Below are 24,484 nucleotides of genomic sequence, written 5' to 3'. Positions count from 1 at the left end.
GTTAATTTCAGATAGCAAACATACTGTATGCAAAATATACGATATTTATAGCCTAGTTTGAAAAAAAAAAAAAGATTGAATGGCCTACTGTACAATTTTAGACCACCAGACTGGCGTTTTTTAGCTAGGCCTACTACCATTTAAGCTAGAGCATGGAAAATGTATTATGTATTAAACAACATTTAACATTTTTTCGGACTGAAAAAATATTTGAAAAACATTTTTGAATTTTTGTCCTCGGAAACACATGGAATGTGTGTTTAATACGGCCAATATGAAATAAATACCATTAAATTATTTTTAAAACTAGATCTTTGCCTTAAAACGGGTCTGTGTTAACATTCAGTTGTGTGTTAAACAATAAAATTGTAGCCTATACTATTTTGACTTGATACTGACCATTTAGATTTACGTGAAACACATTTTCAGGTTACTTGACAAAACATTTTTACAGTGCAGTTTACTACTGCCTGTCAGTTGAATTTCTTCCTGATAAATCCTGATACTCCTACATACCGTTGTCTTGAGAGTGGGTGGTATCTCTCTCACTCAGTTTGGTCAGAAAGAGAGAGAGAGAGAGTAGGCTAGTTTATGTAAATGCTCCATTTTAATTATATTAGGAGGACGGCCCCATTCTCTGCCCAATAAAAATGGACCAGGGCTGACACCTGGTTATAAACACAGGAAGGATTCCAAAGTAGTAATCGCAAATCGGCAGAAAAAAACCCAACCGGCATCTTCAAGAGACGCAATGACCTCCAGTAAAGTTGAACTGCCAGGAGAGGTGAAGAACGACCCGGCTGCGCTCATGGCATCTCTTCATCTGGTGCCCTCGCCGGTACCCAACCCTGAAATCAAGTACACTAAGGTTCGTGAGACTTTTTTACAACTTCTTGTGAGAATCCTAAAACTGCCTAAACGGGAAATGCATACTTCGATTAGGTGACACGTTTGATTTGTAGTTGACTGCGCGCAAACAAATCAATGATCAAGAACATGGCATAGATGGCAGGCTCATACTCACGCATTTAAACCGAATGTAGCAGTGTTAGTCTTAAGATGTCACGGCTCTTAAGTACAGTAGATCAGGAAGCTTGTGTGCACATGCATTTGCTAACAAATAGCAAGTTTTGGCTATATGGATTATTCTTTTGGTGCGCAGTATAATGATGTGCTATTTGCAATAACCTAAGTATATCGATTCTTTATTCTATTCTAATCAAATCGACTGAATTTATTTATATACATATAAAGAGTGTGAAAGTCCAGATCTGCTGCGCGTTATCTAATAGCTACAGAAGGGCATCGATCATGAAAGTTTTCTCCATCTTGTTAGAGTGACAAACGAGAGTCCATAGAGCTTTAATAATAATCTCATTAAACCGATTTAGAAGTTTTGCCTTCAACAGGTTGTTATTATTTACGACTGTATGCTACTTTACATGCTTTTTGGTGCGCGTTAGAGGTCCGCCTCTATCTCTCCTTTTACTTATGTGCAACGGTCTATAGTTCAGCCTAGTAGGCTATCTAAATTATTCATAATTTCTTTATGTTCTGGACGGAAAAAAAAACAAACACGCCATATGTTCATTATTGTGATCTTGATCTTGTTTATTATTGTGATCAACTTTTACCTAAGCCCAATGACAATATTTACAAGCCGCAGCATGTGTACGAAATTTATGACCACTTGTTTTAAATGTGTTTAAAGTCTTCAGGGATACGCCTTTAAAACAGAAACTTTTTACACCACTAAAATTGCAGGGTTGATAACAAGTATAGCTTAGTATGGCAAGAAGGCGAAGTATGCCAACTTGTCAAAGTCTGGGCTTTCACATGAATTTTTAGATACTTTAATACTTTTTGGCTTATTCTGATGTAATGAGGTTTCAGCATTAGTTATTACATCATTTTAATGTAGGCATCTTATATTAATCTCTCTGAAAATGACAAAGAAGTGCTGAATCACTCTATAAAATGATTATTAAATATAATCTCTCTTGTTTTGTTGGTAAGGTCATCTTATATTATGCCAGTTTTGACGGTAATAATTTTATTGCCGTGAGGTGAAAGGATAAGTCAAAGTGCAGCGCAGGCCATTATCACCGTGGTAAAAAGAGTGAAGTTCAACCTGAGCAAGAGCTGGAGACACCTGTGACTTCACACCCTGCATCTCCTGCTCTCGTTGCAGATCTGCTCTCAGAAGCACATGGGAGTGTGAGAAGGATTCATACTTAGGAATTTGTGTGCTGGCTGTATGGGTGTGTGTGGGTTGCTGTTTGGGCATTAGTGATGTGAACTCCCTTCACACCCTTGTCCATCTCCCTCTTTTTCTTGGTCTTTTCTCTCTATCCCCACCCCCCTCTCACTTTTGATTTTGTGTGCCTGGTGCAGCGCAGCACAGGCTCTGATGTAACAGTCCAAATATGTCCAATCAATACTATTCTTTCAAATGTAGAGCCAAGTTTTTTATTATTTGTGTAAGTCTGAGGTTAAGCCATTTTAGAGAAACTCCTTGGAGACTTCTTAAGTTGTGTTTTCTGCTGTTAATGAGCAGCGCTTTATGCCAGAGACGCTGAGTTATGGAAATATAATTACTGGGCATACTGAACATTTTATTCCTCTATCAGTGTCAACCACTTATGCAAATACTGAATCATTTAAAGTAATTAATATCAAGCAATGAAAGCTAATTCAGTTAGTTAATACAATAATCATTACAAAACATGTTTTACAGCAATTAATGGTTTGTTGTATGCGAGCGTATGGTTATCAGACATAGTCATAGTTATATATTTTATTTTATTTTTTTCCAATAATACATTTATGGAGCATAACGCTTCTATTATATTATAGTTATAAGTTTCATTATTATGTTTTTATTTAAAGTAGTGCTGTCAAATGATTAATCGTGATTAATCGCTTCCAAAATAAGAAACATTGTTATATTGTTACATTGCTATGTGTGTACTTTGCATATTTATGTATACATAAATGCAAACAAATGCATGCATATATTTAAGAAAATATGTTGTTTATATGTCAAATGTATTTAGATATAATATAAAATGTAAGAATATAAATATTTAAATGTATTTTATAAATAAGTTTTTTATATATATTTTTTTAATATATAAACAAGTTAATATTTGGAAAAAACATCATGTATGTGTGTATTTATATATGCATAATAAATATACACAGTACACATACATATATTATGTAAACAAAAACTTTTATTTTGGATGTGATTAATTGCTTGACAGCACTAATTTAAAATAAGATTAACAATCGATATAATGAGTGCTGCAATTTTTTTATTTAGTTTTTAATTTGTTCACATGCTGAATTGAAATAACCTGGATAGTTTGGTTGGTTTCTAGTACGGTAAAATGACAGTAAAATTGCTATAACATGGACTTTGTGCTCCCCAGTAAACTTTTTACCCCACCAGTTACATTTATGCCTATTATGTGACGGTTACTACACCTGCATTTGTTACAGACTTCAGATTGAAAACACTGATAGGGAACTTATCTGCCGTTCCATGGAACATTTACAGCCGAGCTTCCACTTATCACACGCATATTTCTCAGAGTCCTGTTGTTTGGTGCAGACTCCTGAGCTCAATATGCTTTACAGTCTATCAGAATCTCCTCTTGACTCCACACAGTGTATAAAGAGCGTGTTTGACTGGTCACGGGAGAGCTAGTCTGCTGAAGGAGTTCTCTTTCTCTCTTTCTCTGTCTGCTGGCCCACTGGGGCTGCTAATGGCACTAAGGAAGCCATAAATTTGTCTCCGGTGATGGCTGGTTATGGATGTTTTCTCCTCTTTTTTTCTCTTCGGATGGGAGAGAGAAAAAGAAAGGAAAGGTTATGTTGATAGGTGTGTATCAGTGTAATTGATTAGGGCCCAGGAGTCTTTTTGAAAGAGAGGTGTTGGATTCCAGCAGGCAGGGTGATGATCTGCTCACTCCATTCAGTTAGGACACAAAAGTGAAGCAGACTCTTGAGATTAAAACCTGGAAGAAGATAGGAAACAGGAGACAGGATATTACTCTCTCACTTTCCCCTGTACTGTGCAACTGATAATTGCACATTTGGATTAGATGTGGTTTGCAGTCAGTGGAATTTATCAGTGATATTCAATAAACGTATAGATAATCTATAGAATTGTAGGGGTTTTCTAATGAATGTGGTTTAAAAGGTATAATTCACTCAAAAATGAAAAATCTCTCATCATTTACTCACTTTTACGTTAATCCAAACCTGTGGAAGATACTTTGAAGAATGTTGTCACTATAAAAAAAATACGATTTTTTTTGTCCATGCAATGAAATTTAATGCAGTCCAAAATATCTTGATTTTTTTTTTTTGTCAAAAATAAGAGTGAGTAAATAATGGAATTTTCGAATTTGTTGGTGCATGTGTTCATTTCTCTATACTGAGAGAGCTTCATGGAGAAAAAGACACTTGATAGCCATTTGTTGGACCTGTCTTTATATTTTAAGGGCTTAAGCGTCCAGCCAGGACAGTAGTATGGCGCTGAAGTGAGGACTTTTGTAAACTAATCTGGGAGACAGCTTGAGTGAATGAGGTAGGCCCCATCAATCCGTCAGTGCATGAGATAGTACAGATGGAGTCAGGGGGGGTTTCTGCTCTAGAAGCTGTCCAGCACGGTGTAATATATGGCCGTGTCTCACTGTTAGGGTCAGTGGCCCTGACTTACGAGAGTCTGTCCCATACCTCTGGAGATTTTCACTTCAAAACCCACCATTTCTTCACATCAAACAGCGGCCAAAGTAGAGCATACACTGAGAAGCTTGATTTATTGTAAGCGGCACAGTGAGGACTCTCTTTCTCTCACCCTCTTTTGCTTTGACTTAAAATTTCCTCCCTTTCTTACTCTTGATCTTTTCTTCACATCTTCCTCACTGATTATCTTTGGCCTTTGCACTGTTTTTCTCCCTCAGGAACAAAATGCTTAATTTTACTTTGTATTATTAACAATAGCATGTTTGTTCCAGCTACTTTATTAAAATTTAGCACAGATATGCTAAACAAGTATTATTATATTATATTATATTATATTATATTATATTATATTATATTATATTATATTATATTATATTATATTATATTATATTATATTATATTATATTATATTATATTATATTATATTAACAAAGTAAGTATATTATCATTTATATTTTTCGCCATAATAAAAAAAAAAATCTTCAGTTGTTTCATTTGTTAAAGGGATACTACACCCAAAAGTGCACATACTCATTACTTTTCCTCATGTTGTTCCAAATCTGCATGACTTTGCTTCTTCAGTGAGAAATTAAAGAAAAACTGACTTAAGTTTAAAAAATTATGACAACATTTTTGGATGAGCTATCACTTGAACAGGTAATGTTACTTATGTATCACTACCTAACACAATTTTTACACCATTTATTATTGTAGATAACGTGATTATTCATCTATAATAATCTATAATATGTTAATTCATAATTGTAATTCATATACTACATTAATATGTTAAATTGATACTAAATATGCTATTGATCATTATATTGAAATACTAAAATATTGTGGATTTTTAGTTCATAACTAACTCATGAACTAATGTTAAAAAAAATTCCTAAAAAGTTTTATCACTTCAGACTTACATTTTTACACTTTTAGTATGTAATGGTAACTAAGATTGACAGTTGGGGTGTCCCTGTCAACCTGCTCTGTAGACTAACATTTGTTGCACACTTCGATGTTTCACTTGTGGTAATTGCAATGAATTATGTTACAGAAAAGAGAGAGTGAGAACATGACATGTAATCTTAAGCTCCCTCTTCTCCTGTAGCATCAGTAATTATCAACATCTTGAAGTGTGTCCCGTTACAGAGTGAATGTGAGCTGCTCAGGAAAGGATATGAAACTTCCTGTGCAGACCGAGACCCGGGCTGCAGGTGCCCTGTTAGGATCCCTCTGGCTCTGGAATCCCGGCCTGTTCCACGAAAGCACAGATAAAGCGCACATATAAAAAAGAAATCGTTTTACAATGTCCAAAAAAATGTTTGCCATTAAATATCCCTCATGTGTCTGAGCCATTAGAAGGTGCTGGCGGCCAAACAGATGTTTTGCTGGCTGTAGAATAAGCTTTGGCATCCTCCATCCGCGTTCCTGCTCCGCTTCCTCCTGCAGTTGTGCGAAGCCTCCAGAGAGCTCGCCAGGGCAGATGAGAAACGGATCAGCATTCTACAACTGCTAGAGTCATTCGAGTCACCCCCCAAAAAGACCCTTCTCTAGCTCTAGCACTCCCTGAGGAACAAAGTCGACCTCCTGCTTTTGTGGCCGATAACCCTCTTTCCTGTGTGAAGTAATGCTGGTGATAAAAAATCTCAGCAATAAGGAGCATAAGCCTAGTGATGCTGTCATCGTTCGCCGTGGGTCCCTCTTTCTCAATCTGTTTGTGATAGGCACTGCATATCTCACCATCTAATTAGCTTTGCAGATGAGCGCAGTCAGCACCGTGAGACTGACAGCTTGAATCAAAAAACATGGAGTGATTCTAAATGTTTGCAGCTGTCTTGTGCTGTGGCCTGCACGTAAAATCTCAACCTATCCGTACTCTGTCCGATTTCGTAACAGCCTGTAGTACAATGTGTTAGCGTAGGATGAACTGGCAGCGCTTCTCTTTCTGTTTGTGTACGGCATCAAGTGGCTGTTTTGTTTACAAGATAATACATTTTCTGGCCCCCTGCTGTTGTAAACAAAATCTAGTTGTCAGGGCTTGGCGGTTAGCTTTCATACTCACAGTTTCAAAAGCAAAGAAATAAGTAAAATTACATGTCATTTTTAAATTAATGTCGTTAAACTGAAATTTTGTCTGCCAAAATCAAGCATTAAAAAAGTATGGTATGAAAGAAAGTATGATTTTTTTGGTGATGTTCAAAACTTTGTTAATTAAAGTTCACCTCTATAATAAAAATGTCTGAATACTATCCAGAATCCTGAAATCTGTCATTAGTAATTCTTAAACTTTTAATTCAACAAATATTATTACTGTTTGACAAATTAATATAGTTGTTTATAGACTGTTTGTCGACCATGCTTACACTTGAGTCAGGTTTGTCCCTATTTAGCAATGCTATAATTGAAATGATTTTATGATGTCTACACAAGGACAGATATGGACCGTAACTGTGTCTACACTGAAATGGAGGTGTTGGCATGTAAAATGTTGCATAATTTTAGCTTATTTTGGTGTGCTAATTCCCTAAAATGGACTAAAATGTGGAGATTTAAGTCATTGTTACCTGTTTTTTTACTTCAAGTGTTTAAATGACATTTCTAACACGTAAAAAGTATATTTTGCTAAGTAACTGGGTTAAAAGTATTCAGTTTCAATAGTAAAATACCAATTCCCTGAAATAATGCTTAAGTGTAGTAATGAAGTACGATTACTCAGGTTCTTTAGAGCCCTGTTGAAGCCTCCAGCAGGGTTACGGAAAAGAAGCGGTGATCAATATGAATTTTTGCACTTTTGCACTTGCGTTCTTATCCCTTTTCTTTAATCAAAGCCAAAGTATAAAGAAAGCTTGAGAGTTGATTTACTGCAGCAGCCTGTCGCTCTTTATCAACATTCTCAATGGGAAGAGACAAAAGTCCGAGAGCCCCCAGAGCTCAGGGAAGACTGGGCCAAATGGCCTCTAATGGTCGCCTTTTTCTAGTGGTGATTTAGATGGTGGCCCAGTCCGCGGCTCACCCAGCATTCCCCTCTCCTCCGTTCAGGGGTGCCGTAAGTGTGGGGTTACGAAGAGCATAAAGCTACCCACCGTCTGCATTCTTCCCCGGCCCACTGGCCTGTCACAGTCTGCCCCTGATTTAAGGCATTCCTCCACAGTGGCCTCTATAAATTTTAAAACTAATTCGCTCCTCTACGGGGCTTTCTGTTTTTGTAACAGGCCCTCGGCTCGACGAGGCCACTGACACTTTTATGAAGTGCTCCAAATGAGAGTCAGATTAAAGGTGGCCCCCTTAATGCAAGAGGCCTGTGTGCAGCGAGCGAGCGAGAGAGAGAGAGAGAGAGAGAAGGGAGTCTGATGTAAATGTATCGGAGAGGAATCAGCACGGTACAGACTGATACCTAGCCTGACCAGGAGTGATTTATTCATGCCAGTTTTAGGGGAGACACAGGCACGGGCCTGAACCGCCTCCAAGTCAACTGGCATTTTATACCTGTTCTAAAGTAAACACGCCTCTTGGTTTACAGCCAGTTAAATTGTACTTAAGCCTGTAAGTTTACATTAGTAAACATGTTGGAGAGCTTGAGGAAGCCCAGGGCCGCGGTTCACTTTGAACCAGACGTCTTCCTCTATGCAGATGACAGGAAGAGTAAATGTGTTTTATGTAAGAGTAAATGTAGAGCTCACTGCCAGCAGATGCTTTAACACCTTATCTGTCACCGGTTTGTTGAAATCGGTTTAAGTGCCATCTGTTTGCGCAAGTTTTCATCTGAATATTGAAATCTCACTTGCCTTATGTGCTTGTTATGTGCATAGAGAAAGATGTATTTTTCTTTTCTACTTTATCGAGCTTGAAAAGTCCATCTTTTGGAATCTGAGGCGGTTGTTTTACGGGCTGCTTCTTTTAACGCATCACCAGCGCCAGATTGCGACCCGTGTTTTATGATCTCGTAAACGAGCAGTGATGTTGTGAAATGTATTTTTGTGTGTATTTCTGCATTTGCGTGTGTATCCATACACTTCTATCTGTGGGCGCATTTGTGTGTCTTGTGTGTCTGATAGGGATTTATCTCTCCTTTCCCCTTTCCCCCACCTCTTTCTGTCTGGATGCTGGATCACTCCCAAGAGAGTGATATTGGGCAGCTTTGCAATAGCACACGGTTCCCAGAGATTCCTCTCACACCACAACCATGAAACGCACAGGGGGAGAAAGACTGTCTCTTTCAATTCTGTGCATCATCATGAAGTTACTAACTAACTCACAGTAATTCCTCAAGGGCCTAAAGATGCACATTTTATGGATGGTGTTTGACATATTCTGCATTACAATGCTTCATTCTCATGCAAACAGTTGTCTTGTGTTGTTACAGCAATTTTAAGTAGTGTTGGATAGAAGATGTATCTAAATCATGTACTTGAGTAAAAGAAGACAGGAGTAGAGCTTATTGATTTGAACTCTGGGGTCTCGCTCCAACCAGTACAATTTATGTAAGATTCTGCATAAAAGAATTTGCTCAAAAGAATAATTTGTTCATAAATCCTATCTCAATATATTAACTAATATATGCATATAGAGTGAAAGTTGTGACATTTGCCAGATATGGTAACCCATACTCAGAATTGGTGCTCTGCATTTAACCCATTCAAGTGCACACACACACACAGCAGTGAGAAGTGAACACACAGCCAGAGCAGTGGGCAGCTATATATCCAGCGCCCGGGGAGCAACTGGGGGTTGAATGCCTTGCTCAGGGGCACTTCAGCCATGGGTATTGAGGGTGGAAGAGAGCACTGTTCATTCACTCCCCCTACATACAACTTCTGTCGGCACTGAGAGTCAAGCCTGTGACTTTTGGTCCAACTCTCTAACCATTAGGCCACAGCTGCCGCCCCCCCCCCCCCTCCACACACACATATATGTTGTTTTATTATTATTGATATCATTGTTTTAATTTTGTATTGTGTATTTTGTATTTATTTTTTCAGTCATTGTGTTTAGTCATTTTTTATATTCATATATTCATATTTTATCATATTTTTTTCATTAAATGTTTATTCCAAGAAACTTTTGATGTGTGCACCAAAACTAAAAAAAGACATTTTTACTGTCTACCACTGATTTTAAGTAATTATTATATATATATATTTTTTAAAGGGCCTCACTGTTGTGAAAACTAAACTGTGTATTTCTCTTCTTTCCCTGTAGATTTTTATTAATAACGAATGGCATGATTCTGTGAGCGGTAAGGTCTTCAGCACATACAACCCGACTACAGGGGAGAAGATCTGTGATGTCCAGGAAGCAGATAAGGTGTGTTTGTGTGTGTGTGTGTGTGCTTTTTTAGCATGCTAGTGTGTTTGTCAGCAAAGTGTATATTTGGTAATTGGTCAAACCATTGCCAGAAACAGGTTTGGCACAATTGCTCAGCTGGACTACATTTAGTCGTCCAGCACCGCTATTGTGCTTCTCACTTTCAGCCTTCACTCAGCATGAATAAGCATCCAGAATTGAAAGAGAGGGAGGGTGGGAGGGGGCTGTAGTTCAGTCTAATGTGGTTAAGCAAGCTAGAGGCTGTAGTTCCTCTCTGTAAATCAGGCAGAAAGTGTGGAAACAGGAAACAGGGACCCCCTAAACGTGCAACTGGGGAAGTCATTGAGACTCATCCGGAATGAATGGATTTCATTTGTCCCAGAGGTGGACAAACACCTGTTTACAGGATAAAGTTATATCATTAAGTGCTCTCCTGTCTCTATCCTCCTCTTGTTTCTATCTCTTTCTCTCTCTCTGTCCGTTCCCCTCTCTTTGCCTTTCTGTTAGGCTGATGTGGACAAAGCCGTGCAGGCTGCGCGTTCGGCCTTCTCTCTGGGTTCAGTATGGAGGAAGATGGATGCATCTGAACGTGGGAGGCTGTTGTTTAAGCTAGCTGACCTGGTGGAAAGAGACAGTGCCTACCTGGCTGTGAGTACTTCATCCATCACAAAAACTAAACTTCTATTTAAATGATTTTGGGGGAACTTGGGGGAATTTTTTTTAAGCATGGCTGCTGGTTAAGCTGGTTTAAGATGGTCATGAGCTGGTCCTGAGCAGGAGCTAGTTGCTTAGGACCATCACACGACCAGTTAAGGACCAGCTCAAACTAGCAGCCATGGTTCAAAACATACCTAACCAGCATATGCTGTTTTTTTCTGCTCAATTAGAAGCAAAATGTCTGACCAACGCTCTCTTGTTGACATCGGTCTTGACTCCCTCATAACAATCACCTTCACTCACAAACCACTGGTCATCTGACCAAAATTAAACCAAGTCTCATTCTAGTCAATGCCAGTTCTCGGTGAGTGAGAATCAGATTTAACAGGACAGAGCCATCTGAGCAGACAAAGGCGCTCACAACAATAAGCAAGTGTTGAATGAGTGGGCCTGTCTGTCTGCCTCCGGGTTATTCAAGCTTCATGGCAGGAGCCACAGGAGTTGTTGTTTTTCGAACAATTTTGATTTGTCCTGCAAATGTCTGAATCCCATGATGATGACAACGCTGAGTTGAAACACGTGACCTTTGGGCGCTAACGATCACTTAGGTTAAGAGGGAAATGTTAAAGAGAGGTATTGTTCCATTTCTTGATGTGCTTTTATCTTCAGCGTTTTTCTGCCCTGGACATCTGCTTTTACTTCACACTCACAGAGATGTGTCTAAAGAGACAGATTCAGAAACAGAAGTGCTATGTTTGTCTTTGTGCATGCAGCTCTCTGCCGTAGCCATTTTGAGTAAATATCTTTCATGCTACAGTTTAGACTCGGTCTTAAATGGACTGAAACAACAGATTTTCTCCATCCAGCCCTGAACAAGTGTCAGAGCAAATTGCTTTGAAAGAAAAATGCGATGTCCATGTGGTTGCAATCACTCTTTATATCAATCTAATCCCACGTCGATAAGGAATCATGGCTGGCTGACGCAGAGATAACAAAGTCAGGTCTCTGGTGATGCTATATGAGGATCATGTTTCCTTGGGGAGCAGATGGAAGTGTGTGCTTTCGATATGTTTAGTATGAATGCATCATGGGGGGGTGTCAGGTTTAATATCTATGAGGGATTTTTCATCACACACCCACACTCTCATCTTCCTTCTCTCCTCCCAGACCCTGGAGTCTCTGGACACTGGGAAACCTTTCCTCTCCTCCTTCTTTGTGGACCTCCAGGGAACCATTAAAACTTTTCGATATTTTGCTGGATGGGCAGATAAGATCCACGGTTCCACGATTCCGATTGGTAAGATGATGCTCATCCTGTCATGAACTCTCACTGTAGAATTAGACAGGATTTAAATTATGGAGGTGTTTGAAGGGGTCGGGGGTCTCATCACTCTAAGGATATCAAAACAAAAGTCTGGAGTCTTTAAAGTAGATTACATAATTTATTTTTTAGCATTTTAGAGACCAAAAGTTAGCCTGGATGCAAAGTTTCACCTCACAGTGAACAGATACTCATAAACAGAATAAGGAAAGCAGTGGGAACATAAATAATGTAATTCTGAAAATTTTATTTAATTATGAAATATATATCTATCTATATATAAACTAAGTTTTTTATTTCCTATAAAATAATAAAATAAAACCCTTTGTATAAATCCTTACACATACTTTTTGCTACGTGTAATTGTGCGTATATGTATACACTACCATTAAAAAGTTTGTGGTCAGTAATTTTTTTTTCTGAAAGAAATTAATGATGTTATTGATTAAGGAGTATTAAATTGATTAAAAAAATTATAGCAAAGACATTTATAATGTTACATACGATTTCAACTTGATGTTGTTTTTTAAACTTTATATTTATCAAAGAATAATTAAAATAAATAAATCACTGTTATCAACTGTTTTCAACATTGGTTATGATAAGAAATTATTCTTAAGCACCAAATCAGCATATTACATGGTTTTCTGAAGGATCTTGTGACACTGGAGACAGAGTAGTAGTGCTGAAAATTCAGTTTTGCTGTGAAAGGAATAAATTACATTTTAACATAGAAAACTTATTTTAAATGGTCATTTCAATTCCCTGTTTACAATGTATTTTTGATCAAATAAATGTAGTCTTAGTGAGCATAAAAAACTTATGTCAGAATCATAAAGTGTATATTTGTTAATACATTTCACACATAGGAGATGGTACATTATATGTACAAAGTCACATAATGCCACTGATATAAACTGTATGGTGACACAGCAATGCAAAGCAGACGTTTTGCAGAGCATGGAAGACACGAGCGCACTGGACTGGAAACTGTCATTCTGTGAATGCAGACCAGACCTTTGGGTGCAGGCCCATCCCAGACATTTTTGGAAGTCTGACCTTGAGCCGAGAGACCACAGCTCTAAGCCGGGGTAGAGCTGTGTTTTCTCTGAGGCCTGCAGGAGATGTTGTGGGGTTATGAAGGTGCACTGAGGGTAAACAGACGAGGTCCCGTAACAGTTATAAATCTGAGTGCTAATGGCTGCCCTCCTGTGGAGCGCTGCCATCGGTGGAGCACAGTGACAGCTACGGGGCCGGGGGGCACTACGGGGCAAGGGGGGGGGCACTGGGGGTCTGTTCTGGCTAATTTAGTTGTTTGAAAGGAACGCAGCAGGGAGCCTGGAGACTACGGGACAGCAGTAGACTTGCAGCTCTGATGTCACAGTGCAGCCATTAGTGTGCAAGTATGTGTACGCAGGGAAGACTGTGGAGCCGGCATTCAGGGCCCCCCGTCACATGGGCCACATGGGTTAGAGGGAATCGAGAGAGGTGTCCGCCATCGGCCGTCCCTGTAATTATTGTGCATTCCAACACTGTCTGTCACCATTTCTCAGACGTTGGCTCACACTCTAATATTTGCGCTTATGCTGTCCTATACTGTCCTTCACATAAAGCAGTCACTCTTGTATTTGATAATATCTCTCTCATATTCACTCTCTCATCTTACACAAACAAGCACCCATGCCGCTGCATGCTGTTATGATACGAGTTTCACAGCGGGAGAAATAAAAATGAAGAATGGAGGGGTAAAGAACTGTAAATCCCCCTGTCAGTGCTGGAGCTCAGCACTGGGCCTTTGTTGTGTTGCTAAACCAAACTTGCATAGTGGGAACTCACAGTGATTTGCTTTATTTCATTTCCAATCTCATCCATAATAGAATTACAGCACAAACAAACAGAATGTGTGTTTTCGGCCTTCTCTTATCTGGCCACCAAGTGAGATGAATCACTGGCATGCCTCTCGTCCAGATGCTTTACGCCAACTGCATGTTTCCACAGCGAGGGATGGAGTGATCGCCCTCTTTTCCATGTTGCCATAACACAAAAACAGGGTCTTCTGTAGACAGTGATATTATCGTAAGCTCTTTTGCTTGAAAAGCCATCTAATGTGAACTTTTCTGTGTAGTGTATTTAGTTTTACCTTTTTATTTAATTGTATCAGTCTTGATTTATTTTCTAAGCACAAGTATAAATTGTATTTGACACCATTTTAGCCTGTGTCGACTAATACCATGGTTCCTCTTGTTTTTTTTTCTGTCACACAGATGGAGAATATTTCACTCTTACCAGACATGAGCCCATTGGAGTTTGTGGACAGATTATTCCTGTGAGTGTTTTGGCCCAATTTTAGATTTTCCTTAATGGTATATTTTGCTTAAAAATTCAGAATTCTTAATAGGGAGCTATTTGAACCCCTAATGAGGGATGCCGGGCTTGTTGAGGTTTGGGTATGGTGGTTTAGTTTTTGGGGAAGTCCTGTTTTATTTAAAGTTGGCCTAAAATTATAAGGCTATTTAATAAATTCATGTTATTGATCTTATTGTGAATAATTCATCCATGCCTATATACATTTTGACCTTGTGATTTTTTTTTATTTAAAAAATAAACTCAACGACAGACTTCATTTTGGTGGCATTTGATAGAATTTTCCAATTCTGCTTAAACCCTTCCCCTTTTTACAAACCTCTGGAAGCTTACATTCAGATCTGCATCCATCCATTCAATGCGTGATAGATTTGACCAAGTTCCCACCGTAATTCGTTTCACTCAGATGTACGTCATAAAACTGCAAAAGAAAAATATCTGCAGCTCCTTCCATTACGCTGTAGTTTTAAAATATATCGTTCAGGTTCCTGGAAGTGTTCGAGGTTCTTATTAGTCACCGTACGGTTGGCTACAAACAGGCTGGCAGGAGGGGGTCATGCCCAGTGCAAGTGAGGCAGAAAAAGGAACTGAGAAATAATGAAAGAGAAACGCATGGGTGAGTGGGAGGTACACTTGAAGGACAGAAATAGGAACGAGGAAGCAAAAAAAAAATTATTGTGACAATGAAGTGCTTACCACTCTAGACCTCGTGACACGATAAACTACTTGTTTCCAACAGTGCAAATATTCCACTGAAATCTGGTCCATCTAGCAGGTATTTCAGGATTGTAGGAGACTAACAGGCATAAATTACTGGAAGACTGTATCACTCTGTTTTAGAAACATTTAGTTTCTAAATGAATCTGTTATCCTCTCAAGAAGCATGAGGTTATCTGAACGAGCTCCCACAGTAAGTTTCTGACCTATATCTGTACAGTGGAACTTCCCGCTGGTGATGACAGCATGGAAATTGGGGCCAGCGCTGAGCTGTGGGAATACTGTTGTCCTGAAACCTGCTGAGCAGACCCCTCTCACCTGCCTCTACATCGGTGCTCTGATCAAAGAGGTACAGCAACATGATTTTACAACATTGTTTTGAGTGACCACATTACATTCATAATACAGCCATAAAATGATCAAAGTGATAAAAAAGCAACATCAACACACATTCATGCAAATGAGTGCTATTTCATCATTCGTTCCCAACTGCACCTTTGTTGTTCTGCCTTTCCCTTTCTCTTGGATTAAGAGGCCTATTTTCTTCTCTTCCTTTTGAAGTTCTGTCCATCCTTTCTTCCACAGGGCCTGCAGGGAGGTCGGGGTGGGTCTGGATTCCCCCTCCACAGCCTGTGGTGTTCTTGGCTCAGCTCTCGTCTAAAGCTTTTTCCTCTCGTACTGTTTTCACAGGCTGGGTTTCCACCGGGAGTCGTCAATATTTTGCCAGGCTATGGGCCAACCGCAGGAGCCGCGATCTCTTCGCACATGGGCATAGACAAAGTGGCGTTCACAGGATCGACTGAGGTAATTTTCCTATCGGACAAATGGAAGAATCACACCCTCTTCGCTCATCCTCCTTTCCGACGGTGTGACATGGGCCCTGTCTCAAATGGCACTTTTGATGTGGACTCGCAATCTTGTGGTCTTCATTCAGGCATCAGTGAAGTGCACAAGACTGCAGGGTGTCACATTAAACTTTTTAGTCCATGTGTCAAAGTGCAAACTTGTAGAGTCATTTGGAACCACTGGGATGTGCAAATATTTTACTTTTAAGGGTACTACAGCTTGTCACTGGGAAAGTACCCTTAAAAGGACAACCTTGTACATTGTTTACTCCTAAAAGATTCACAGAAGTACCTTAAAGGCCAAATTATAAAAAGAAGAACACAACAAAAGTGACAGCAGTGAGAAAATAGCAGTTAAGAAAGCATGTAATCATAGCGACATGGATATTGTTCAGTCTGACCTTAGCAGACTGAACAAAAGTAAAGTACAGAAGATTTTCACGTTAAAACGGAGCATCCTTTATGTAAAAGTGTTTACAAGACCGAGATTTGGCAAGATGTTTTAAATTCTTTAAACAAACTGCTTTTTGGTCTGATATTGTTAAATTACATCACACCAGTTCATTCTACAATTCCACTTGATAAATATATATTGGGTCCTTTTGGGTACATATTACTACTCTAAGGTACTAATATGCACATTTTAGGGGTAGGTAAGGTACAAACTTGTACTTTTGAGAGAACTGCCCTTTGTGAGTAGCTACTGGACCCCTATAGGTAATTTTTTTTCTGACAGTGAAGGGTTAGTGCATTTATACCCCATTACTAATGAGAAGCCTGAGGAAGTTGTGTTTATAGGGGTTCTGTCTGCTGTCTCATACTACACATGCTCTCACACCGGACCACCTGGCTTTCCAAAATAATTTCTAATAAACAGGTTTTAGGTGGAAATGGCAGTGAGATGTTAATCCACAGGTGGTCCGTCATAAGCACGGCACAGAATCAAGGATTGGACACAATGCCCCCACTTCATATGTACTGTTAACGTCGCTCAGTCTGGTTGGACACCTGAGTTCATTTATTCTTTATAAGTGTCCTGTGCATACTGTATAATGACTACCCTTTCTATTGAGCTCTATACATCAGACGTTAGACAGTTACACTGTGGCCCCAGAGGAAAAATTATTCTTTGAAGCCAATTGTATAAATTTAATAGAAAGCCAGGGACTGAAAATAGGCACCATGTTAGGCACAGAGAATTTACCGTTTGAAAACAGGCTTCACTGACAGCGACATAATTCTGCTGTGACAGCGTATTTTAAACAGCGATTATCTCTAGCTACACTTGCCTCACTGGTAAGAAGCCTTAAGCCCCTAATTCAATTACAGCCTCTCATAAATCAAATTTTTCAGTGTATGTTTTGATCTGTTCTTACACTTGTAGCATGTGTTTAGTTATTAACTGAAGTACATTTTTTGATGTTTAGAATAGACAGAGCTAAAGCTTATGACGCCATTAGATGACCGGAAAAGTGAGTTTGTTTAAATGCCTAGTTATAATCGAGTTACAGCGGATTTTTATATAGTGGAGCAACAATGTTTATCTGTCTGTCCAAGAATATGTAAATATTTAAAGAATTAAATACAGGATTTACCTGTCTTCTTTGAAATAAATCACATGATGCACATTATCACGTTATCTGGGTCTGTTAGTCAGGCTTTGCAAAAACTTAACTTTAATGATTTCAGTTTTTTACTGAACTTTGAATGTGCACTACCTTTCAAAAGTTTGGAGTCAATAATTCATTTAAACTAATTAATACTTGTATTTAGCAAGAATGTATTAAATTAATTAACTGACAGCAGATACATTTTTATATCGGCCTATGTTAATGTTGCCATTAAATTCTGTTTCAAATAAATTCAGTATATATTAAACTTTCTATTCATTGTTTCCACAAGCATATTAAGCAGCACAGCTGCTTTCAACATTGATAATAATAAGAAATGTTTTTGAGGACTAAATCAGAATGAGGATCATGTGACACTGAAGATATTGAAAGTTATGGCTGCTTGAAACTCAGCTTTGCCATCAAAGATATACTTTCAATTTTAAAATATTTTAACATGTAATGTTAGTGTTTTACTGCGATCTGGATCAAATAACTGTAGCCTGGGTGAGCATAAGGGAATTCTTTCAAAAATATTCCAAACTCTTACCGAAATCAAAATGTCATTGATAAAACAAGAATGCAGTGACTGAGAAAGAAACATCAACAGGCCACACAGATCCTCATATGATCATAGCGTCACTCTGAAAACGGTCCCAACCCACCCGTTTTCACCCACACTTCCACTGACTGACTTTCACAGGAAACTCATCACTATACACCCCACCCTCTCGCCCTTCCTCTTCACTACTTTAGCTCTTCTCTTCACGTCAGCACTGCTGCTGTGGGTGATGCTGAGCTCTCCTCTGGACTTGATTAGGCAGCCCAGATCTCTCATGCTGTGCATGTGTGTACATACACAGACTCTGAGTCACTTCAGCCGTGTGTATAAGGGAGGACTAGGCCTGGGATGGGGCGGTGGGGGGTTCCAAGGGAGTTAGGCATTCTGGTGTATTATGACATTGCTGCTATTTGTGGAGTCTAGCCCCTTTGTGACAAGTGTGCAATGTGATTTCTTTTTTATCTTACATAAATGGTTACAAACATTTTATATATGTATTATTATTATTATTTAATTTAAGATTCTTTTTTGTTTTACCTTCACTTTTTAAAAACCTTTTTTTATATACAAGTGAATATTATATTTGTTTTTAATGTTAATGTATCAGTTCAAGTGAATATATTAATTCATCCATTCATTCATTCAAAAACAGATGTATGAATAAATAGGCTATCACTGGATAGTTATACACTACTGCTCAAAGATAGCCACCAATAAGCAAGTCTTTTTAAAATATAAAATATATCAATACTTTTATCAGCAAGGATGCATTTAATTGATCAAAAGTGACAGTAAATGCATTTAAAGCTGTGATTAAAAATTTGTATTTAAAGTAAAGGCTGTCCTTGATCTTCTATTCATCAATTCCCATAATAGTATTCAACAGCACATCAGTTTTAAACTGTGGTAGTTATCACAAATCAGCATTTTAGTATGATTTCTGAAAGATCATGTGACACTGAAGACTGGAGTAATGGCGGCTGGAAATTCAGCTTTGACATCATACAAAATAAACTGTATTTTAAAATAAATTAAAATAGAAACCAGTTATTTTACATTGTAATAATCATACTATCTTAAACTGTATTTTTGCAAAAACATACACAGTCTTGGTAACAGTACAGGAATATTTATAATACTCTTCATTCAAAAATACATAAAAAAATCTTACCAACCTCCAAACCTTTGCACTGTAGTGTATATATAAAAACTAAAGTAGCTTCCCAAAACTGAGAGCAACACCCATATGCATATAGTATCTGTGAGAGGTAGGCGTTTATGTTCGTGCATTTTTTCCACTAAGCGTGCGTGTCAGAGGGAACCGAGGATTGTTTTCCCTTTGTCTTCTCCCCTCTCCCTTTCTTTTTCCGCTATCTGATGGAAAACAGATAGAGAAAATATTCACTGTCAGTAAGTATGTTTTGCGGAAAGGAAAAATGTACAAATGTTTGTTTATGGTTAGGAGTGCGGCTCACCAGCCTCTAAAACGCCGAATTGGCTGTGAAGAGTGAGAGGTTTTCTCTTTCTCTCTCTCTCTTCCACACACATGCAGTTGGAAGAGAATAGTTTGACGTGAGCATACTGTTCTCTGTGATGTGAAGCAGTGCCATGGACAGCAGCTGTGCGATGTCTGCAGTGCTTACACAGGCCTGAACAGCATGTAAGATGAGAGCCAGTCCACTGCTAATGTGGAACTTTAGGTGAAAAGAAGTGTGAAAGAGAAGAGATTCAAGGAAGAGCAGCATACGACATGGAAATATGAAACGGTAGACTCCTGTTAAAAAGAAACGTGCTCCTTAAGCTCAGAGTAACTAAAACCAGACCAATAATTACTACATACGCTTTCATTTATGCACTAACCAAGCCAATAAATGCATTTTAAAGGTCTTGTTTCACTGTTATTTTGTAGCTCCAAACAGTGTTGAGCATCCTACACAAACCTGCGGTCGGTTCTTCCTGTTCTCGATTAACCAGCAGATACTGTTGCGTGTAGGACATTCCATTCTCTTTGGCTGCCACCGTATGCATTAATAGATATTTAAGATGTGAGCCCAATCTCGTGGGCCTTATAATGGTGCTGGTGCTGGTAGCCTTGTTGTAGGGGGGCTTCTCATGCGACAGGATTTATTAATGACAGCAACCCACTGATGTTGAGATTTAGTAAGGCTCCTCTGTGACGTCCTGGTGATTAAAGCGACTCTTCTCTCTCCACAGGTAGGCAAGCTGATCCAAGAAGCAGCAGGAAAGAGCAATCTGAAGAGAGTCACGCTAGAACTCGGGGGAAAGAGTCCCAACATCATTTTTGCAGATGCTGATTGTAAGTATTCAGGCACTGTTTTACGGCTGGCCTCCTGTTGTCCCGCTGCAACAGTTTGTGCACAGGTGCTACTCCACAGACTCTCACATCAAAGACCTTTGGGGATCTTTTAGAGCTGTGGCTGGGCAAAAAAATGGAGTGTCTTATGTTTCCAAGAGGCCCATATTCGTTCAAAAGAGCTTATCTCACTTCCTAAACCCTTGGCCCTTATTGTATCTAAATAGCCCACCAAACCAAGGCACAAGTCAGAGCTTTTAAATGTTTTCAGCAGCCGTGAGCCCGGCCCCCATAAATCAGCTGAATGGACCCTGCCCGGACGCATCACACCACAGCCGTAAATCTGCCGGCTCCCATTAACCCTTCAAATGCCACAGCCTGTCACCCTTTTCCCAGGTGTCCCTTATCCCACACAGATGCACATACTCACATGTATGCGTGCATAAACACAGACACACCAGAAAAAACTGGGGAGAGATATGTAACAGCTGTTTAACTGGAAAAGTATGGCTCCAAGTCTATTAATAATTGACTTATTGGCATGTAGGGGCTACATTGCTCATTTATCACCTGTTGTTTGGGCTGTTCTTTGTTTAATTTAAATGATAGTGCATTGCTGTCAGATGTTTAATAATGTGTTTTCTCACTTTCTCAGTTGAGCTGGCAGTCGAACAGGCCCATCAGGGTGTTTTCTTCAATAGTGGTCAATGCTGCACCGCTGGATCCCGTATCTTTGTAGAAGAGCCCATTTATGAGGAGTTTGTGCGAAGGAGTGTTGAGAGAGCGCGGATAAGGACAGTTGGAAATCCGTTTGACCCAACCACTGAGCAGGGACCTCAGGTAACACCCTGTTCATTGCTTAAATATCATAAATAATTAAAGGGTCCCCTATAATAGGCAAAGAAAGGTTAATATTTTGGTTTTGGAAGACCCCCAACAACAGGTTGTCAAGAATGTAAGGTTTAAAATCATTTTCATTTTCTTTTAATATGCATATATTTTTACCTTACTTGCTCAACGACTCCCAAACTTTTGGTCAATTATTTATTTTTCCAAACCCCCTCGTTGCGTGATGCCAGTCTTGCGGTGATTGGTCAGACTGGTCTCATTTTCATGTCATCATGCCTGTAATGCTTGATAAAGCAGCTTTTGTGAGCACAGTGCTGCTTTGTGTACAGCGTTACCAGGGAAACCGCTATTTTTACTGCTCAAAAAGTGACACCTAGTGGCAAAAAATGAAATTGCATTTTCATTCAGATCGACGCTAAAAAACCAACAAGTGGGCAAGGAAAATGCTACTGTTTCATGTTGACGTCAGTTGATTCTTTCTTTTGAGAGACAGTAACTTTATGCACTAACATAAAAAATAGAAGACACTTATGTTAAAATAGAAGACACTTATTTTAAAATGTAATAATATTTTGTAATAATATTTCATATTACTGTTTTTACTGCATTTTTTAATCAAATAAATTTGCTTAAGACTAAAGGAAACCTTACCGACTCAAACCTTTGCACGGTAATGTAACGGATATGCTGTAATATAATAATATATACCTAAATAATATTTTTAATCTTACAAAATTATTTCAAAATTCATGTCATAACATATATCATTAAAAAAGAATTTAAATAAAAAAATGCAGTACAATGAAACATTAATAATCAAAAAAAGACGTTATATTATCTGTATAATCTACCCAGATTATTATTAAGGTCTGGTGCCTGTTCCAATAGTCAGAGGAAATAAAGAGACCGGATTCAGTAGCTGATCATGTCTGTGTTGACTGTGTCAGGTGAGTGCGGAGCAGCAGAGTCGTGTACTGGAGCTGATTCAGAGCGGCATCACTGAAGGAGCTAAACTGGAGTGTGGCGGCAAAGCTCCTCCTTCTAAAGGCTTCTTTGTGGAGCCCACAGTCTTCTCTGATGTACAGGACCACATGCGCATTGCCAAGGAGGAGGTAAGTTTGATTGATCTCTGACTCCTGAATCTAACTTGGAATGTTAAATGTTCAAAGTATTACAATAAATAAAAAAATAAAAACCCTACTTTGTTTTAGATATTTGGGCCAGTTCAGCAGATTATGAAGTTTAAAACTATTGAAGAAGTGATTGAGAGAGCCAACAACTCAGAATATGGTCTGGCAGCAGCGGTCTTCACCACAGACCTCAACAAGGCCATGACTGTCTCTGCAGCTCTGCAGGCCGGCACTGTCTGGTAAGAGTTAAGGTTTTTCACCTTTAATTTAATTTTTTCACCTATTGGCTAATATTAACTTTGATATTTTTTTTTAGAAAAAAAGACTTAATACCTTAATTCATGAAAAAATGATCAGATCTTTTTACTGTAAAAAAAAGAGCTGGTAATGAGCATTTTGAATTCACATGATCTGCAATTCTGTGTGAAAATGAAAGATTTCCATAAGACCTGAAATCCTGAAATCGCACTAATATGTCACAGAACTGAATGTAAAATGTGATTTTTTTTTTTTTGTTGTTGTTGTGCAGGATCAACTGTTATAATGCCATGAGCTGCCAGTGTCCTTTTGGAGGATTCAAAATGTCCGGCAACGGTCGTGAACTGTAAGTGCATTTATAAATAATATAGCATCACAATTGCGTTTTCTATACATTTGATTAGGTTTCCACTGACACAGTTCTTCTTCATTTTCCAGGGGGGAGATCGGAATGAAAGAGTATACAGAGGTGAAAACCATTACAATGAAGATTTCAGGGAAGAAATCCTAAAACACAACTACGTACGTTCCTAGCAGCGGGAAGTCCTCCTCTGAGGTTAACCACTAGCCATTATCCTTTGGTTGTCTATAGTGGTAAAACGCCACACACAGTAACCACCCATCACTTCTGCATTGGAGCACCTCTTCTCCTGCATCTTCATAGGCTGTTGTCATGAACTACCTTTCATCTCCATCCCACGTCCATTAGCAGCTCCACATCCACACCACAATTAACTGCCTCCACCCATTCCAGCTGTGGCCTCCTCTCGCCGGCTCCACTAACCGTACTAAAGCACTCGGAGTCCCGGTGAAAGAGGGCTACGCTTCTGACCACTGCACCAGCAGCGTGCAGACACTAACAGACTACGACCACTCTCTCTGATGATCTCCCACGGCAAGTGGCCAGAGGAGGTCTGTTGTGTCTGAGGGGTGCCATTCTCAAACCTCATAATTAACTTGCCTTTCCACTGGGTAGAAATCTAGTAGGCATATTCGTTTTTACTAAGACCACTGAAGCTCTCTATCTCAGAAAAAAAGATGTTTTCTTTGAATGAGTATTAATTCTAAAATTTGTGTAATTGCTTTGTGTTTTTATTTTTCATTTCATTGTTCGGTTGTTTTTACTATGTGTAACTTTGTCGATGTCTTGACCAATGTAAACCTCAAAAAAAAAGAAAAAAATATACAAAAAATAAATCTTCGGTGTGTATTTTTGACAAATGATTCCTTATTGATGCCCATTTATTGTTAGGTTGGAAGAATTATGTACTATGAATATAGAAGTTAAGATATAGAGTAATTTCTTCATTAAAATGTTTTACTCAAAGGCTTCTCTTGAAGGTGATTTTCTAATGGTCTTGTTGCAGCAAAATGACTGAGAAATTATGACTGAGGAAAAAAAGAATCATTAGTAAAAGACGGGGGGTGGGGTTGGTGCTTCAGCTGTTGCATTTTCAGATGACTCTGAGTACTGCGATTTATGTCAACCAGGGCGAGAACAGGCTGAGTCAGAAATTATTTGGTAAGAGATCTTCAGATATGAGCAACGTGAGCCAGATAAAAGAAGCATCCAGTAGTGCAACTACCTTAGAAGTTGCATTCCCAAAGAAACAGTCACAGAGGATTTTCCCAGCAGCCCAGCCAATCTGCTGATAGCTTTAGTCAGACCAACATGCATGATGAAAAGACTTGGCTACGTTACACAACACTGGTCTGGATCTGGAAGAGCAGAGAAGGACAGCACAGAGCTTTGAACTAGACCAAAGAAAGACCACTACAGTGATAGTTCGCCTTCCTG

The 24,484-nt window shown here is 38.9% G+C and overlaps 1 protein-coding gene across 1 annotated transcript; it reads left to right on the top strand.

The window, feature by feature from the left end:
• The first annotated feature begins 579 nt into the window (after positions 1 to 579).
• On the top strand, positions 580 to 24,013 carry LOC113105933 (retinal dehydrogenase 2-like). The gene is made up of 13 exons (XM_026267322.1): positions 580 to 868; positions 9,955 to 10,059; positions 10,567 to 10,707; positions 11,884 to 12,013; positions 14,302 to 14,363; positions 15,339 to 15,467; positions 15,809 to 15,922; positions 20,350 to 20,452; positions 21,105 to 21,289; positions 22,246 to 22,410; positions 22,510 to 22,667; positions 22,958 to 23,032; positions 23,125 to 24,013. Exons 1-13 carry the CDS (start codon positions 752 to 754, stop codon positions 23,195 to 23,197), a joined length of 1,557 nt encoding a protein of 518 aa, XP_026123107.1. The 5' UTR covers positions 580 to 751; the 3' UTR covers positions 23,198 to 24,013.
• The last annotated feature ends 471 nt before the right edge of the window (positions 24,014 to 24,484 follow it).

Source organism: Carassius auratus, chromosome 7, assembly GCF_003368295.1.
Source record: "Carassius auratus strain Wakin chromosome 7, ASM336829v1, whole genome shotgun sequence".
Lineage (NCBI taxonomy): Eukaryota > Metazoa > Chordata > Actinopteri > Cypriniformes > Cyprinidae > Carassius > Carassius auratus.
The sequence above is the reverse complement of the archived record's forward strand: the minus strand, read 5'-3'. Positions and strand labels throughout refer to the sequence as shown.